The 20,421-nt window shown below is 36.3% G+C and overlaps 1 protein-coding gene across 1 annotated transcript in view; it reads right to left on the bottom strand.

The window, feature by feature from the left end:
- ERMP1 (endoplasmic reticulum metallopeptidase 1) overlaps positions 1-20,421 on the bottom strand; it is a 58,097-nt gene that overhangs the window by 14,473 nt on the left and 23,203 nt on the right. Inside the window, exons 5-10 of the mRNA XM_069090784.1 lie at positions 17,127-17,273; positions 13,965-14,057; positions 11,342-11,554; positions 9,071-9,291; positions 5,107-5,281; positions 3,458-3,648 (exon numbers count right to left, since the gene is read on the bottom strand). Of these exons, the coding sequence (XP_068946885.1) occupies positions 3,458-3,648; positions 5,107-5,281; positions 9,071-9,291; positions 11,342-11,554; positions 13,965-14,057; positions 17,127-17,273 (1,040 nt within the window). The remainder of the gene's footprint in view (positions 1-3,457; positions 3,649-5,106; positions 5,282-9,070; positions 9,292-11,341; positions 11,555-13,964; positions 14,058-17,126; positions 17,274-20,421) is intronic.

Raw genomic sequence — 20,421 nt, 5'->3', positions numbered from 1 at the left:
AAGGTGTGCACACTACCACATCAGCCATAATGCTGACTGACTTCACATGTAGCTAGTCAGGAATTGGGGGAAATAACATAAGGAGTGAATTTTCTGTATGCTCTCAAATGATTATGTGCACCTTTCACACCCATTCATTCTTTTAACATAACACTGTAATACTACCTTGGCACAGCACCAAAAAAGAATAATATTCAATGGTGCTAACAAGTAAGAAAGCATCAGCAGCAACATTAAATTACAAGACTGGTATCTCTAAAGTTCTTCAAGGCTGGTAATAAGTGTTTAAAAATAATCAATCAATAAATAGTTATCTAGTGCCTTGTACTGTGTGAAGTAATAGGTACATAAAGTGAGATGGTACACTTCCCACAGATTTTATTTTCTACATACAACTTCTAAATTCAATACAGCCTAAAACATATTAACTACATGATGTGGCTTTATGGTGTTCTGTCAATGAGAGACTTAAACTAGCTCTAAACTGGCATTTGGAAGATCATCCTGGCCTAAGAGATAATGCCAGAGTTGGAGTCAAGAAGACAGTACAAATTTCACCTTAGACACTTACTAGCTATGTGACCACAAACATGTCCCTTACCTCTCTCAGCCTCAGTTTCTCTATCTGTAGACTGGTCCTAATAATACCTGTATTACATATTTCACCAAGGTGGGAGGATAAAACTGTATATGAAAGACTCTGCAAAGTTTAAAGCATTATATAAATGTCAGCTATCATTGCCATTATCATAGGAGTCTAAAAGGACCTTTGAAAACAATCAGAAAATGAGGCCTAGAGAAGTGACACACTTAAAATCACATAACCATTAAAGTTATCAACATCCAATCAATAAGAAATAGAAATCAAAATAATCAAAATAAAAAGCAAGTCAGTTTGGTTTGGAACTTCATGTATATCAAGGGGAATAATGTGGAAGGAAACTGAAGCTGTAAGGCTTTAAATGACCTTCTGCCCTATGGGTGATAGCTGACCAAGCACTATACTGCTAACAGGCCATCTCTGCTGTTGGAGGACTTGCAGCTAAGCAGAAAAGCTCATTACCAGAATGACCACAGAACCTCCTGAACTATATAAAAACCCAGGAAATGTCAATCCTAGGAGGGTGATTCAACACAGTGGTAGAAAGAACACTTGCTTAGCAGTGTGTCTGGCACACAGTATGCGTTTAACAAACGCTTGTTGACTAATGATGAGATTTGGAGGCAGAGGTCCTGGATTCATGTCCTAGCTGTGCTATTTATTATCTGTGTCCTCAGACAGGGCACTTAATCTTTCTAGAGGCTGGAAGGGGCCTCGGAGATTTCTAGTCTAAATGCCTCATGTTACAGATGGCTAAGTGATCTACCTAAAGCCACACAGGTAATAGAGGATAAAGATAAAAATGTCAGAAGAGTTTCCAATTCCAATTTTCAATTTCCAATACAAAACAAGAAACCCTAAGTAGCCCCAGTCTTAGCAATTCTGTCCACACTTAAACCACATAAATAACAAAGAAAACAAAGTAACTGGTTATTCCAAGCTTCCAACATTTCTCTCCTCTAAGTTCTATTCACAACTGTGAAAATCTAGCTGTGATCTCCAGATCCAATGCTCCTGGGAGGTACTGATTTTTTTTCCTTTTAAGCTAGAGGGTGATAAATATGAGCAAGGAAGCCTAGCACTATCCTACTCTTGATTGGTTCACAATTCTCTATTGTCACACTTCAGACATCTCAATTATCCACAGCCTAGGGAAGAAAAGGATGACAGAAACAATTAAAAACAAGTTAATCAAATTTAAGCAATAGTTTCAACTTTCCCTCAGCTTTCTGAGATGTAAAATGTGTTCATCTTTGGATTTCTATGCCCACCTCCTTTGGAGGACCCAACAAACAATGACATAGAAGAGGAAACAAATCCCCTTAATAAAAAGAAATTACCCTCCCTTAATAAACTCCCCTTAATAAAAGGATTTGTTCTGTAAAGTTTGGATTCAGTCAGAAGGCCACACTTGAGGACCTAGAGGGCCACATGTGTCCTCAAGTCCACAAGTTCCCGACCCCTGCACAGAAGCTATTCCTTTTGGTGAGATGGAGGATTATCAATTCACACCATATGCTCTCCTACTGTCTCCTTAGGTGCTCTAACTCCCTGGCACCATCACCTTACCTACTGATATAAGCTCAGGATCCTGGGGGCCTTATTCCCACCCCGTAACTGTGCACTTAGGAAATCTGATTCTTTCTATCATCCCTGAAGGTGAACTTTCTTTATATGCTGTCTCTGCCACTAGAATGTGAATGCTTTCAGAGCAGGGGTTCTCTCTATTTTTCTATTTGCCCACCCAACACCTAGCAAAGTTCTTAGAACATAAGAAGGGCTTTAATCTATGCTCATTCATTCATCTCACTGTGATCTTCACAATAATCATCAGAGGCAAAAGCAAGTATACCACCCATTTTAGAGAGGAAAAGTGAGGCTCAGAGACATTAAAGTAGCACAATCAGGATTCAAACATAAATCTTTTGAATGTGGTAATCCTAAAGTTTCAATTAATATGTTCCTTAAACAGATTTTTGTTAAATTCAAGAAAATAATTTTCATAAACCCATAGATTTCAAGAAAAGATCATTAAAGGAGATAGTAGATTTCAAGTGGCATTATTCAGAGAACTTTCTTTGTTAACAAGAAACTAACTTTGATATTGCTAGAATATATAAAAATAATTATAATCTACAACATCAAGGAGCTACATAGTTATTTCATTATAAGAAGTCTTCCAAGAGGCACTTTTTTCTCTCTTAAAAAACTTAATAAATCATGGCATGTCTGACTTCTCTTTCCTCCAGTTTCTTCTCAGCAATAAATGCAGAACAGTTCTACAACATATCAAGTAATATAATTACAGGATCACAGATTTAGAACTAGAAGCAATCTTAGAGGTTCTATAACTCAATCCTCTCATTTTGATAAATGCTTATTGACCAATTACGTAGATCAATAGCTTACCTTGAGTAAGATATTACTACTAAATTGTTACTAGATCCATGAGTTATTGTTTCCCCTGCCCCAACTGTGATATGTGACCTAAATGCTGTATTTACTCCTAAAAGTTCATAAAAAACATTAATAACCATTCAGAGAGGTTCTGTACCAAGTGAACTCCACTAATGGAAATCAATTATCATCTGCAAAAGCTTCCACAATCTCAAAGCAGAAAGAACAAAGACAATTTAGAAAGAATTGTAAGTGGAGAACAGGGTCAAAATTAAATACTTTGCTTAGGCCATGTAACTCACAGATTTTTTATTCAACTACAGTTATGTTGCTACTTGTCCCTTTAATATATCTTCCCCAATTACTAAAAGATAAACATGACCTAGTAATGCTATATCCACCACAAATTGGCACTTGAAAAGATTTGCTATTGAAAAGAAAGACTAAAATTTTTCTTACAAAATAGGAAGACAAAATCATTGCACAGAGAGCCTGAATGGAAGCCAACACAACATCAGGTGGGATTTCTGAACCACTTCTTCCTAAAATGGGTGTAAACATTTCAAACACTGCCCAAATAAGGTACAGTGCATAAAGATATGGAACAAACATGCCCAGAAGGTAAATCATGATAAATCTTCCTTTGGCACCTGTAAGACAGAGGGAAGAAAAAAAAGTTTATAATCTTGAAATCAGATCTATATTTTAAATCATCACCATAAATTCAAAGAGCAATTATAGGATATTTACTAGTTACTTTAACATTTAGAGAAAGAAATGTTCGATATTATCATCACTCATGTGAAACTTTAAATGGAGAGTAAGAAGGCAGGCCAATTCAGATATAGTAGCATATAAAAAAATGTGTGTGTATGTGTGTGTGTGTCCTGGAGTCAGGAGGACCTGAGTTCAAATCCAGCCTCAGACACAACACACACACACACACACACACACACAAAACTTTTTAGCCATGTGACCTTGGGCAAGTCACTTAACCCCAAATGCCCTACCCTCCCCCCTTCAAAGGACAAGGAGAAGAGGAAGAAATGAGGAGCAGACAGACTTCATAATAACCTGGAGACACTTAAATAAACAGATGCTGAGTGACAAGAGCAGAACCAGAAGAATATTGTACACAATTACAGACACATCGTGTGTGTGATGACTAACTTTGATAGACTGCGCTCTTGTCAGCAATGCAAGGCTCTCAGACAACTCCAAAAGACTCATGATAAGAAAGAATTATGGAGTCTGAAAGCAGATGGAAGCAAACAACTTGCTCCCTCTCTTTTTTATTTTGTTGTGTTTCTTCTTTCTCATTGTTCACTCCATTGGTTATAATTCTTCTTTACAACTTGACTAATGTTTAATGTGAAGGTATTTATAGAACCTATATTAGATTGCATTAGATAGGGCGGGGGAGGAAGAAGAGGGAGGCAAGAAAATTTGGAACTCAAAAGCTTGTGGAAGTGAATGTTGTAAGCTAAAAGTAAATAAATTTTTTTAAAAATTTAAAAGGAAAAAAAAGAAAGAAAAAAAAGATTCACTTAGCTAGGACCAAAAAAAAAAAAAAAGAAAGAAAACTTCCTTCCCAGGGCTCAGTTCATGTGCCATCCATCTACTAAGGGAAGTCCCCCCTAATTTCCTCCTCTCTCTTTAAATTATCATGGAAAGACAGTACCTGCTCATATTTTGTATCTCCCTAAAAGAATGTAAGCACCTTAAGGACCAGGTACTGGTTTTCCTTTCATCATCTCTCAAATCACTCATTTCTGAGCCTAGGTATTTCAGTTTTTAATAGTAGAAGTCACTCAGCTATATCTGCTAAACCAGAGATATATTTTTATCATTTTTTACTAAGATCATTGCAAAAGTCTAACAGAATAAGAAATAGCTAAATAAATTAAATTATCTTCTATGTATGATCCCCATCAACACTAACCTACAAAACTGAAAGGAAAAAAAACTACTATAACAAAGTAGGTTGGCATTTAAAACAAAAAACCTACACAGCACAGATCCAGGTGAAAAAAACATGCCCAAAAAACATATCTGGAATATAATTAGGGGTAATTTCTCCCCTACAATTATATGAAAATACTTCCTACCATTTCGCTTGAATTCCTTATTAACAAACAGCTTTGTGAGCAAAGGAAACACCACCCAGATAGCACTAATAAATGCAGAACACAGTCCTTGGGATGTGAGCAGAAGAAGAGAACCACAATGCACAAACAGCGAGATGTCAAAAAACACCTCTCCCAGGTATTGTTCACTTGTGTCCTGAAAAGAAAAACAGAAATTTTCATGGTACAGGTTTTTTTTAATTTAATGTAATCACTTCAGTATCCTTCTAAGCTAACACTGGTAAAGGAACACCTTAGCAAAGGATTCCTAATTATTACTGTTTTGCAGAACAAGGTTAATACCTTATAACCAAACCAAAATTGTGAAACCCTATTGAAACACTGTTAAGCTGATAGGTTTTTATGACATTTTTTTCTTTTGGAACTGTGCCCTAAAACATTACTCCACCTTAAAACATGCTTCTTCTAGAACTAATTAACTACTCTAAATAAATAGTTCACATTTATATAGTGCTTTAAGTTTTACAATCACCCTATGAAGTAATATTATTTTACCCATTTTACAGATGAGGTAACTGAGGTAGAGAGATTAAATGATTTGCCTAGGGACACACAATTAGTAAATTATCAGACAAGGACTGAACCCAGGTCTCCCAACTCTGAGCCCATTAGATCACACTGCCTCTGGTTTTTTGGAGGGTTTTATGCCTTTTGTTTTTACTAACTCTAATACTTATATATGTCTTCCAAATGCCTCTTGCCACCTTAGAACTTAAGTTTCTTATTAAAAAAATTTTAAACATATATGTAGACTACATCTGACAATGTAGTCTCTGTACCTGGCTACATATGCCCTCATGTATCCATCCCTCTGCTAAGAGGGACCATTACTCTTGCTGTTCAGAGTTGGAGTAGTAGCAGCACCAGTAGTAGAATAGTGCTAATATACATTTAAAACGGGTGCCCAAGTCTCACTAAAAAAAAAAGAAAACTTTTATTAATTCCCTTTTCATCTAGCTGTCTAGAATGAAGCACCATGATCAGAAAGCTCACATGGGCTCTGCCTGCCTCACAACATACCAGGCTCCTCCTACCACCCAAAATCCCTACTCTTATTCTGGCTCCACATCTCTGCCCCGGGAACTATTGTGAGACATTTAAGCAAGAGGAAGGTAAGAGAGGAGTGAACAGGAGGAGGAGAGCATAATTCTTCTAGACAACTATGAAGAATGAATGAAGACAACTCAGATAAAAGTACTGCTCTAACCATCACTACAATATACACCTTCGGTTCAGTGGATCCTGCTCCCTAAAACAGATCTTTCTGACAACAAATGAAAATGACAACTAATTAGTAAAACCAAGGGCATTCTGTTCCCCTAGCAGTTTCAATTAGTCTCTCCTTTCCTTATTCAAGTAGTCTAAAAGTTGGCAGTCAATTCAATAATTCAATTCAACAAGTACTTATTAGGCACCTACTATATACAATGCAGTGTTCCTTATACTATATCATTTATGTAGCTGGTAGGTAGGCACATGTATGAGAACACACACACACAGAAACATAAACACACACACAGACAGAAATTCACAATGGAGGAAATAAACTAAGACAGATTCCCATTCTACAAGTTCAAAGGACATGGCTCTCTACTTCACTATAAATTTCCACCCAATTTGCAGACTGACTCCTAATTTCATCTTCACCAAATCTAAACTCACATATGTGAAACTATACAGTGAAGTAATTATCCCAACTGTGACCAAAGAACAAGCACTTCTGAAGCCCTTACCATCTCCCTTCACCCTCTCCTTAACTGTGGGGCTGTCTCTGTCATACATTCCTGAATAGGGAATCTGGACCAATAAAAACAGATAGAAAAAAAGGAACAGAAAAAAGTCAAAAAATAATTTTATAAGTAGCAATAATAAAATCTCAACTGGAAATTTCCTAAGAATGAATTGTACACAATCTGTATACATATATTTTGAAAACATAAGACATTACATTAATACCACTGGAGCCCTTCTAAATCGATCATAAAGTTGAATATAGTTCTTGAGAAAATTCTTAGCGTACATGTCACCAAAAATGATTGCCAAAGGAGTACCACCTCAGCAAACACAAGAAGAACAGAGATCTGAGTGATCACAGATCATGACCCCATACTTTCTCTCCCTGTGTAGGAAGACCTAGTTTCAAATTCTGGGTCTCCTACTTACTTCCTGGGTGAGCTTAGACAAGTCCCGCATTCTCTCTAGGAGGTTCCTCACTGGTGAAATGATGGGGCTAGATAAGATAGCTTTAAAGTGCCATTCAGTTTTAAGTTCTTTGAGATTAAGCATATACCCAAGATTAGGCAAACTTCTGAAAATTCTCCAAATTTAAAATTTGGCTCAAGTTATAGAATCAACTTCCTGCCTCTTTTTTTTTTTAAGAATTAAGCTACGTTTAAGAATTTTCAAGTTAATAATATTAATTTTATTAGTGTACAAAAAGGATTCTTTACAGGAAACTGTCTACATCAGAGACAGTAGGACATTCTGCTGCCTCAAATAACTAATGATAGTTTCCTGTAAAGACCCAGAATGTACAATGTGCTCTTACAAACTCACAGCATGATAAAAGCTTATAAAGGGAAAATACAAAAGCATTAATGAAATTAACACAAAGGCAAAGGAAAACAACACAGGAAGCAAAAGAATCTAACAAATGTTCAGAATTCAGTTATCTGAGTTCTTTATTGTCTTTTAACTGATACTATTTTTCAACAGCAAACAAATATCTTTACAAAATGGTCAGTAGAGAAAAATCACATGGTATAAAAAAGTCACAGATGTAATAAAAAACCTCATTTGTTTAAAGTTTTTAAAAGATGGAAAACTGAGAGTCTCTGAGATATAGGAATTCTTATGAGAGCTGATTTACTTAAAATTTTAACTGACTGCAACTGAAAAACTTCAAAAGTCTCTATAACTTTCCAAAGAACTTAGAAACAGCAACATAAGCACTGTAACAAGAGAGGGCATAAAACCTTTCTGAAGTTGATTTGGACAGAGAGCTGACTGGGTCAAGTAAAAAAAACTTCATGACTTGAATTTTTGAGCAATTCTCTTCTTAGCTACCAGCTTAACCTATACCCTGGTTCCCAATTTTTTTGAAGCATCCATGAAAAATATTGTTAAGCAACCTACCCGATTTTACCTAAAAGTGTACTCAATTACAATCTACCCCAGACAAAAATAAAATCTATAAAAAAGAAATCTATCTAACAATAATGCCAATTTTTAGGATCTAATTACCACTAAATGTTTCCATCAATTGTCTTGAATCTACACAGAGCAAAGACACAAGAAATAGTATATGTCAAATACTTGATTCTAGTATGTTTTGACCTATACTCTTTTGGCTAAGTGCTGATTTAAATAAGTTCATCTCCCTCAGGGCAAGGATTCTGCATTACAGGATTGTTATTGTTTTTTTTAAATATTCATGTATTAAAATCAAAAACTTTTTGAAAAAATGTAACTTAAACCTTCTTCTAAGACAACTGTTCTAAAAATGTTTCACTGTGTACCTCTAACTAAATATAAAAAAGTTTGGCAATATTTCTGTTCCAAGAAAATATCTTTTCTTAGTTACACAAAGGAGAAGGCTAACAGGGAAGGGATGACAGGGATTTAGTTATATGTACAAACAGGAGGACATCAATAAGAGATGGAAAGAGCCTGTAATAACAAGCCTTACTGATGAGAATACCAAATACTGTAATGCAGTTCAGCACACTACAAGCATTTGACCTATTTAACATAACCCCTGATTTGGAAAACACTTCCAGTATACCAACAAAAAGACATCTAAGACAATTACTTGTCAAATTAACTTTTAGGTTTAATACTTCTCCATCCTCACAGTTATGAACTCAGTTTTTCTTCACTTGTAGAAGAAAGCAACAAGCAACCAAGAAATACCTACAGCACTTACCACATAATAGAATCTTTTTGCAAGTGTATGCACAAGTGTTATCTTAGCCACAGCTGCAGTCCCATACAGACAGACTGAGACGTAAAAGTGGTTATACCATGAAAGAGACTGTCCAATAAGAGAAATAAACACAGCTATAATAAGAACAGTAACTAAGCTGGTAAACCAACTTATTAGCGTGATGCCAAGCCCACAGAAGAAATCCTTTGTGTAGTTAGCAGCTAAAGAAAAGAAAAATAAAAGTTCAGATTACAAACTTTAACAAACTCACTATGTAACCAACTTGTAAAATTATTGCAGTAAAAGTTAAAGGAATAAAATCTTCAAAGTCATAAATAATAAAATGATTTATTTATGATAACATTTGTTAAAACACTAATACAGGTAATTCAAGTTATTAAAACTTTCTCTAAAGATAACTAAGAATAACTAATCAATGTTCACTGGTTATTGGATACCTATGAAATCATGTCTTTATGCCGGGCATTCAAATAAATCAGCCCAAAATAGTTTATATACTGTCCTGTGTGTGTGAATAGTCTAGATAGCTTCTGGAGTCTCTTCTAGCATATCTGATTGATTCTATGGCAAAAGTGTGAAGTGTGTGACACACAATGTTAATTAAAGGCAACTATGAGGCACAATAGATGGAGCACTAAGCCTGGAGTCAGCAAGGTCTGAGTTCAAATATGGATTCAGACATTTACTGGCTGTATAATCCTTGACAAGTCACTTACCTCCCTTTGCCTCAGTTACCTCAAATGTTAACTGATAATAATGGCATGACATGGGGTTGTTGTGAGGATCAATAAAATATTACCTGTAAAGTGCTTAATACAGTACCTACCACCAAGAAGGCTAAAAATGCAAATGCTTATTCCCTTCCCCACCAAATAGATATGTGTGTATATTATATATTTAATGTATTATATCCTATTATTCATATTTATATTATATGTTGAATATACAATATATTAGCTACAATACATATTTCTATTATATGAATATTAAAGCATATTAGATTTGATAACTAATGTATTATGTATCATATACATCACCTAATATTATAATGATGTACTAGATATATATAAAATACACACACACATCTATCCATCTATCATCTAGTGGGAGACAGGAAGGGAATAAGCATTTGTATGTAGTCTACAATGTACCATGTTAAGCACTTTACAAAATATTATTTCATTGATGCTCATAACTCCATGAGGTATGCAGTTATTACCATTTAACATTTGAGGAAACTAAGACAAAGGGAAGTTAAATGACTTGCTTAGGGTCATGTAGCTACTTAGCAGATATCTAAAGCCAAATCTGAACTCAGGTCTCACTGACTCCAGGTCCAGAACTCCATCCACTATGCCTCATAACTGCCTTTAAGTAATGTCTACATGTGTAAAAAAATTTTATATAGGGGCAGCCAGGTGGCGCAGTGAGTAAGAGAGCTGGCCCCGGAGTCAGAAGACCCGGGATCGGTTCCGGCCTCAGATGCTTGGCACAAAATAACTGGCCGTGTAACCTTGAGCAAGTTACTTAACCCCAATTGCTTTAAAAAAAATTTTTTTACATATACACAAAGTGTAGGTATATAAACATATATATGTATATGTGTACATATGCATATACACACATACATCCCCCCCACACACGTATTGTGTATGTGTAGAATGCACATATTATGTGGGTGGTGGGTGTTTAGATACAATACTAAGTATATGCAGGAATATATGAAACTGTAATTTTATCAATTTAGAAAATTTCCTATGAGGATTCAGATCACATCTACCTCTATCTATCCATCCATCCATCCCCATCTATCCATCCATCCATCCATCCATCCACATCTATTCATCTATCCATTTATCTCAGCTTGAGAGTCACATGAGCCGTAAAGAAACTAAGTAACTTTCCTGGGATCACAGATTTGATAAGAATACACTAAATCCTGGGATCACTGGCAAGACTGAACCTCAGTCTCCTTAATTCCAAGGTCAATCCCCTAAGCATTATACAACCCTTACTTTCTGACTTAGTGAATAAAACACATAAATTGCTATTTCATGCAGACTAAAAGACAAGACTTTGAGAGTTATGAGATGCTCTAATGAATACAGATGTATAGAATAATAGACTACTTGTGGGAGTCTTTCTTAGGACCCCACACAATATGTATTTTTACATAACTTAATGCAAAGATAAATATTTGCCTCACAAAAATTCTATCGTCTTGTATTTATAGTAAAGATACAGACTTACCCTTCTGTTTGGGCTTCAAGAATTTTTTGCCCAAATATAGGACAACAGCTACTACCACCATGTAGTTAATTACTGAGCCAACACGAGCTGGATAGGCTATGACAAACAAGCCAAGCACATCAAAAAAGACCATGTTTCCATGTCGATACTCAAAGGAAGAAGCCAGCCTGTCAGATGTAGCTAAATATTTAAGCACAGCTAAAATGTTGTCACCTGCAGGAGGGAGCAGACATAAACAGCACATCATTTTAATATACTATATACAATTATTCTATACGTAGTTTAAAATAGGAATAATTAAGCTATGGAAGTCAACTGATATTCATTTATGTTTTAAGTAAAAAAAATAGAAATATTTCTCTTCATATTCTTCTGATTTTTCTTTTTCCTTTCACAATCACATTTCCTAAAATACACTAAGTCTCCTGCTTCCATTTCCTATCCATTCATTCTGTCCTTTATTTCATTCCTGTCAGTCTCCTCAATTACAACTTCAAAAAGTTTCCATGACCAGCCATCTAGTCAAGTTATAGATCATTTAAAGCTAGAAAAGAATAGTTCACCCGTCCTCAATCTTGTGGATGACTGTACTGGGATTCAAAAAGGGGACCAGAGACACATCGAGTGGTTCTGCATGCTGATCATCCTTGCCTTTTCAACACTGGTCATCCCCTTCCCTCCAAAGTCCCACAAAATCTGTCATAGCAGTCCACTATCACAGTTCAGTCAAAGAGGATGCTGCAAAAAAACATAATGACTGTGCCTACCTCCCCTGGGTTCACTGAGTGGTAGAATTACTCATCTCTAATTCTATGTATAATACCCAACTGTCCACTGGCTGCCACTGATAATAAACCCTTGGTGTATCTGGATGGTCTCATAACTCTTCGGCAATCATGTGGCTCTTCCCTTACAGTGTCTGGTATAACCCAGCTAGGACCTGTAGCTCACCATGGACCACCCACTCTTATCCTAGGAGAGTCCAATTCCCTGGTGGGACCCACAAGGAAATCAACCTCCCTCTGTTTTTGGAATACAGTTATGTCTGCTACCATCTTACATCAGCATAACTGCCTAGAATGAGTATGATAAAGCTCATACTAAGGAGAGCAGCCATGTGGCATGGTAGACAGAACACTGGACTGAAGAGTCAGGAACACCTGAAGTGAAATCCTGCCTCAGACACTTTAGCTGTGTGATCCAAAGCATGTCACTTGACCTCTCCAAGCCTCAGTCTTCATCTGTAAAATGGGGATAGTAACATTATCTATTTCACAAGGCTGTTGTAAGGATCAAAAGAGATAATATATAACATGTTAAAGTGCTACTATGCAAATGCTAGCTGTCATCCTTATTATTCCTAACTACTGCCTAATACTTTAGCTACTGACTCCATCTATCTCTAGATGTAAAGATCAAGTCAGTAAGTGACCTAAATGTGTCTCTCCTCTCCCTCCTCAGGGCACTATGGAATAAAACTGTTTTACAGAATCTTTTAAGGTTTCTAATTGTTAGGAAACAAAAGCAAAACATCAAAGGAATAAAAAGGTTCCTTTTTATTCCCACTGGAACAGACTGCCCTTTGCTTACTAGTCCAGAAAACAAAGGGACTGAAGAAGGTTCAATTCCTCTTAGGCAAATGAAGTTCTTTCTCTTACATAAATGTATAAGCACTGGTATCAAGAGTAGCTCCTAGGGGTGGCCAGGTAGCACAGTGAGTAAGAGCACCAGCCCCAGTGTCGGGATGACCTAGGGATCGAATCCGGGCTCCAACACTTAGCACCCTCCCAGAAACACCTGGCCATGTAACCTTGAGCAAGTTGCTTAACCCCGATTGCTTATTTAAAAAAAAAAAAAAGAGTACCTCCTACAAACCACATTGGAAGAACTCACTGCCAAAATCACAAAAATACCTATGGCTCCCAGATAAAAAGGCATTTTTATACTTATCAGCAATAACTCGGAATTTTTTCTCAAAGAAAAAGGTTTCTCAATCATGGTTAGGTAGAGCTGAAATAGTATCATTTGTACAACCTTCAGCTATATGGGGTTGGCTTTTCTAGGTGACCCAAGCACCTAGTCACCATTGATTAATATTCTTTCTAGAAGAAAATACATTCTGTATTCCAAAAAAATAACAGAAGTAGAACATGCCTAATTAGTGAGCAGAGGAAACTACCTGTGTAGATAAAAAGTATATACTTGGAAATACTATTCTATTTGTTTTCACCTGGCATGATTTCTGCTTAGTCAGCTCCCTAAACATAATCCCAGATGGACTATGCATGAGACATTATTGTCAACATATAAAACAAAGATATTTTTAGTATGATAATTGTAAGTAAAAGCTGAAAAAATTACAAAAATTCTAAGTTATAGAAAGTATAGTTCCTAAGAGACATAATAGGCAATACTAATCCATAACTTAAAAGACAGATGAAAGTTTTTCAGTAGAGATCAACATTAACAATGGTCTTAGAAGCAAACAGCCTATGGTCTCATTAGACACACTTGAGTTCAAGAAGTACATAGTGACTCCCGAAGAAATTACTCTGATATTAAAAGGTAAACAACTTTGGGAAACTGTATTTACATGTATTGCTTGTGAAAATCTAATACAAACCTGCTCTCTGAATCGAATCAGTGAGAATTCTGTCTGATGTATCATACCTGGTATGATAAATGTAGCCATTTTCAATAAAAGCCAAGTCTATTCCTAAGAAATGAAAAGGAAAACATAAAATAAATACAGAAATTTATAGGTTAAAATTATTTTTATTAAGTATATAAAACTTAAACTTCTAAAGAACAGACTCACTTACATCTGTTCATTTCACATATGCTTTTTTTGGTCCCCCTAAATTGTACCTTACTGGCCAGAACAAAAATTCAAGTTTCAAACAATTTGTATAAGGTGCTGCTCATTTAGTCACAGAAGAAATAAAATTCCAAAGACCCCTGAAGTACTAGCTATCATCCATACCATGACCTGATAGATTTGTCACTTGGGGTAGATGAAAATTAGCTAAAGTGAGCAAAAGATACCAGGTTGCCTGACTCAAAAAAAAAAAATTATAATTACCTTCATGCATTTTGAGATTGATTTACTTTTACTCATTTGAAATGCTAAACTATGAAAGAATAAAACCTACCTTCACTTCAGTCTAAATTACTTTTAATAATTACAACATAAATTGTCCCCTCGACAAGCTGATGATTATTTCCAAAATAAAACAAGTCCATAATTGAATATGACAATTATCAAGCAATGCTTGAAAATAATTTTATTTCTTTTCAACATCACCTGTCTTGGTTCTCCCTCTGACCTGTCTAACCACTCCTGGCTCTCTTACTGTTCCTCACATATGATATTCCACATCCTGTCTCTAGGTCTTTGTCTAGATTGTCTGTCCTGAAATTCACTTCCTCTTTACCTCACCTTTTCTTAGGAATCCTATTTTCCTTTAAAACTCAACTCAAAGGGCAGCAACTTCAATCCTCTCCCTTGTCTAGCTCTCTCACGTCCAAAATTACCTAATTTTGTCTAGACTTATGTGTGTTAAATGCAGTAAATAGTGTTGGACCTTGAATCAGGAAGACCCAAATTCAAAATCACTCCCAGACTCATACTATGTGAGTCTCAGCAAGTCACTTGTAATCTGCCTGCCTGAGTTTCCTCAAATGTAAAATGGGGATAATGGTAGCAATTGTCTCCTAGGATTGATATGAAGATCAAACCATATAACGTCTGTCATCTGTAAAACATTCTACAAACCTTAAAGTGCTGCACAAATTTGCTACCTATCACTGTTAACATATTGTAACCCCAGATAACATGTACTTGCCATAATGCTTGAATGGCTGATGCTGACTGATAAGCATTTTATAATGATTAAAATCTCAACAATTCGGTTAATCGGGTAGATGATTTGTATTACTGTACTATTTTATATATAAGGGAAATCTGGAGAATCAGTGATCTAATCACAATAGAGCAGCTATGATTAAAATTCATATAACGAAGTATAAAATCTCTCAGAAAATGAGTAAAAACCTAAACATGCACATTTTTACAATTAGATAATCAATTCTAAAAGTAACTGTAGACATCATCTAGACACAAGAGTGACCAACCAATGGTATACCAAGAGAAGATAAACTTATGAGATACAAAGATGAGGGATTTGGAGCATCCAGCATCCATTCTCCACCCTCCAGTTAGATACTATCCCAGAATGAGCTCTCCAGCAAGGAGTACAATATAGGAGAAAAGACACCGGATCTGGAAGGACAGGAACTAGGTTTGTATCTTGAATCCATATAAAATAACAATAACATCAATAACATTTACATAGTGCCTACCTAAGTGCCAGACACTGCGCTTAAGTGCTTTACAACCATTATCTCTTTTGATCCTCACAACCCAGAGAGGTAGGTGCTATTTTTACAGATTAAGAAAAATGAGAAAAGAGAGGTGAAGTGACTAGAAGTGACTAGACAGAGTCACACAGCTTGTATGTGATCACATTTGAACCCAGATCTTCCTGATTCCAACCCAGAGCTCTATTCACTGTGCCACCAGCTGCCCCTATGTGCCACCTATGCACCCTTGGGAAATCACTTTGTCTGGGATCCAATTCATTTGTCCTCTTCTGGTTCTAAATCCTATGACCTTATGATCCCAATTTCATTTCCTGACAGTAATGGATGTCTGAAGGCTGCCTAATTTCCCACTATTTTGTTAAAGAAATAAAACAGGGACGGCCAGGTGGCACAGTGAGTAAGAGCACCAGCCCCAGAGTCAGGATGACCTGGGGTCGAATCCGGGCTCTGATACTTAGCACCACACCCAGAAAGAACTGGCCATGTAACCCTGAGCAAGTTACTTAATCCCAATCGCTTAAATAAATAAATAAATAAAGCAACATAAAAGTAAGCAAAGCTTTTTCAATGAAGTTTTTCAATTTTTTTACCCTTAAATAATTCTCTAGAAAATAATAAACGTTAATGGAAGACTGTAATTCATTTAAATGATTTTACAAATAGCTTTCAGGAATCTTTCACCAAAATACACTTAGACAAACCATTATCATTTAACATATACAAATTTTAAAGACCAGATGATCTAAGTTTCCCTCTAAACTTTCTCAGAGACTAAAAATGGTAAGACAATGCTGCAGTTTTAATTAATAAAAAATAAATTAGAGCCTCAGGCAATCTGCATTCCTACTAAGATTATTTTGCCTTCCCAAGGACATAAAGACAAGGAAGTAGATTAAGTGTCAAACTGTCTTAGAGGCTCAATGGTAGGTGCCACTGTTACTTGGAGCTGTGACCCCCTCATAGAACAAAGAACAAACACAAAGGGCTGGACTTGATAACCTCTGAGTTCCCATCTAACACTGACTTGTGATTGGATTCAATGTGGCAAATCTCACAGTTTTCATTAATATAGAAGTCTGGCACAAGAATTTACTATCACAGGCTACAAGGCCCAAGTTAAAATTTTGAGACTGTTTCCTCAGCTACAAAATGGAGATAATAATAACCCCTATCTCACCCGATTGCTAAAAGGATAAAATGAGTTAATATTTGTAAAGCACTTTGCAAATCTTAAATCCTGATAATAAGTGCTAGCTAATACCAAAAGCATACATGCTGTCACGCAGAGGACTGCCAAAGACATAAAAAAATAAAACAATTATTTAAGAGATCACAAGGAACTACTGAAATTGTGTATTCTTGTAACATAATATCTGCACAAAATTGTTGATAACTAACATACCTGGAATGCTGCCAAAATCCCTGTAGATACGAAAGTCTGTATCTGAAGGAATAATTCCACTTTGAAAAACCTCCTGGGCTACCACTGAGGCAAAAGGGTGCTTTGCTGCTAAAACATATGCCTGGACCAACCAAGGATTTTCAGGACCTGCAAGGAAACATCAGAATACAATTAACAAGATCCGGCCAGCATTATCTTCCATGAGACAGAAGACTACCAAACTTCATACAAAACAAAATATTTGGTTAAGAAGAGAAAAACTGAACTTAGTGGACCCAATTTAAAGAAGCATTTTATTCAGCTGCATAGTGCTTCTGTTAAGCACCCAACTCTATGGCTAATACTCAAGCTATGGTATAACTTTAGAACTGGAATGTTGGTAGGTTTTACTACACATAGTTCCCAGTGGATGAGCACAACTTGCGAATGACCTATACCTAATTTATTATACCTATACAGGGTGCCAAGGAGTCCCAGATCCCCAGAGGGACAACTGTTTTTTGATGTCCAAGTCAGAATAATGGGAGAAAATTATCTACAAAGACACTTTCTCTTATACAAATGTAGAATATTAAGCTTAGATACCCAGGATCACCTATTACTGCCCACTGAGGTTGTTTTCAATAACTCTGCCAGGGAAACCACCACTAAGAGGATAGGGGGAACAGGGAAGAATAGAAAGTGGAAAGGAATTCCTAACATCCTAATTAGCAGTTTTGAGTGCATTTTCCTACAAAAAAAAACAGTGCTATAAATAAATGGCACTTAGATATAAGTGAAACAGTACTATAAGTATTATGCTTCTTACTCAAGAAGGCTTAATAGATTTTTATGCATTATACTCAGAATGCTAACTACTATTTTTTTTTTTTAAAAGACTGAGTCTCCATAACCTACCCAGGCTGAAAATACATAGGTCCAATTCATTACATTTCTGACTTATTTCTTTTCATCCCTTCTTAGGAAAAGTTACTACTTTGAAAGCTAGTGACCTCTGGTTACCGGGGGCTCACCATATTAATACCAAACCTAACTGGTTTAACTCACTGCAGCTCAGAATTCTCAAATTCAAGAGATCCACCAGCCTTCTAGCCTCAGTGGGTAGGATTTCAGGCATGCATCACCACACCACTTCTATAACCATCTTTTATAACAACATTTTAAAAATGTGTTCCAAATTACAATTTCCAAAAAAATTTATGGAATACAACCCATAAGTCTGAGATGAAAAAAATGCTATGAGGCTCTGACTAGTTATGTTATGTGATATCATGCTATGCAAATAATTTAAGATACATGAATAATAGGGGCGGCTAAATGGCACAGTGAATAGAGCACTGGCCCTGGAGTCAGGAGGACCTGAGTTCAAATCAGGAGGACCTGAGCTCAAATCCAGCCTCAGACACTTAACACAAAAACTAGTTGCGTGACCTTGGGCAAGTCACTTAACCCCAACTGCCCTCCAAAAAGCAAAAAAAAAAAAAGATGCAGGAAAAATAAAGTGTGTTTAATAATCATTGTTGCCAGTTAAATTTAAACTAATACTGAGCCAGGAAACTAAAAAAGTCAAGTTCCTACTTATAATAATGCCACTTTCGGGCTTCTCTAAAGGAAAACAAATGAAACATTTAAGATTGAATATCTAAACAAGAGAGAAAGAATAATAAATAAAATACTAAATTGGGGAAAGATACACAAAGTAGCAAAATGCTGACACTCCTCTCCTCTCCAGGTTTATAGATATAAAAACAAACAAAAAAACAACAGACCAGCTGTGCATCACTCTGTTCTCCATTTAATGGTAAGCAATCGCTCAATGAAATAGAATTCCCTCTGAAATCTGTTCTGACATATTATTTTTAAAGTAGTAGGGAAAATATCAGTCTATAACTGCATTGGTCTTTCCATGAAAAGGAGTAAGAGGAGTAACTGAAATTTTAAGTTTTAAGAGATTTAACTCACAATATCTCATTTAATGCTAAATTTTACAGGTATTATCCCCATTTCACAGATGAGAAAACTAAAGCTCAGGGTGGTTAACAGCAGCTCATATCTACACAGAACTTCAAAGATAAAAAGGAAAGCACTGTCCTTACCATCTGATGAGGCAGAACAGGGATAAGGACAGGTCCTATGATTCACTGGTACAGGGAACTCTCAGGAGAAACTCTCCCAATGCAGATTCTCCAAGCAGTTGCTCGAACGGGGAGTGACTCCACTCCCTGTGCTTGGAAACTAGGAAGGTCTGGCTTTGAGACCTATTCTCTACCACAATGCTGCACTCCTTCCCGACCACAGATAAAATCAAGTTCAGAGAGGTACATTGTAACTTAAGCAGGGTAAGAGGACCATGGATGTAAAGCCAGAAGGGCCCCTGGTGTCATCCAATCCAAACTCTACCCATTTTACAGATTAGGAAACTCAGAATCAGAAGGGATGAGTAACTTGCCTGTAACGTCACAGGTGTGAAATAGCAAAGTTAAGATTCACAACAAAATGCCGCCATCTTTCTACTATCCCCCACTGCCTCAGCTGAATTCAGGCTTATTTGATATTTTTTGCTCTAACTACAATGCTCTTTCCACCAATGCAGCCTTGAATGTGGAAGCCAGAGGAGGATAGGAGGTCAAGCGAAAGGAGAACCTCCTCTTCTTTTTCTTCCTCTCTATGCTTGGGAACTTGCTACTTATTTTACAAATAATTCTGATCATTTAATTTATTATTAATTCATTTTATGTTTTCTTTCTGTACTTCACATAATTCTTACATGATTATTTTTGTTTTTAAAAGGTAGGATAGGGGCGGCCAGGTAGCACAGCAAGTAAGAGCACCGGCTCCAGTGTCAGAACGACCTGGAGATCGAATCCCGGGCTCAGACACTTAGCACCTACCCAGAAACACCTGGCCGTGTAACCTTGAGCAAGTTACTTAACCCCAATTGCTTTAAGAAAAAAAAAAAAAGGTAGGATAAACATAAAAGTCACTGAATTTTTTTTAATTTAAAATATTTTAATACTTTAAGAATATGAAAAGTATTCCTTTCCTCAATGCAGATTACAAATCCTTTTATTCCTTATCAGACTGTTTCCCACAGCCAACCTGGAGGCTTCTAAAATCAGTTAAGGCTTCCTCAGACTACAGACAGTATGTCAAAACTTACACTCCAGGCCTCATTATCAGATCTTATATACCACTGGAATAATCTTTGAGAACCCAGTTACCTCCACACAAATATGGCATTAGAGGAAAGCTCTAGTGGAAAAAGACTTAAAGACAAAAGATTCCTTGGACTCCC

The sequence above is a fragment of the Petaurus breviceps genome, unplaced genomic scaffold (genome assembly GCF_028583685.1).
Source record: "Petaurus breviceps papuanus isolate PSGF00001 unplaced genomic scaffold, PetGlider_PUasm1.0 187, whole genome shotgun sequence".
Taxonomy (NCBI): domain Eukaryota; kingdom Metazoa; phylum Chordata; class Mammalia; order Diprotodontia; family Petauridae; genus Petaurus; species Petaurus breviceps.
This window is presented reverse-complemented; position numbering and strand designations above follow the sequence as displayed.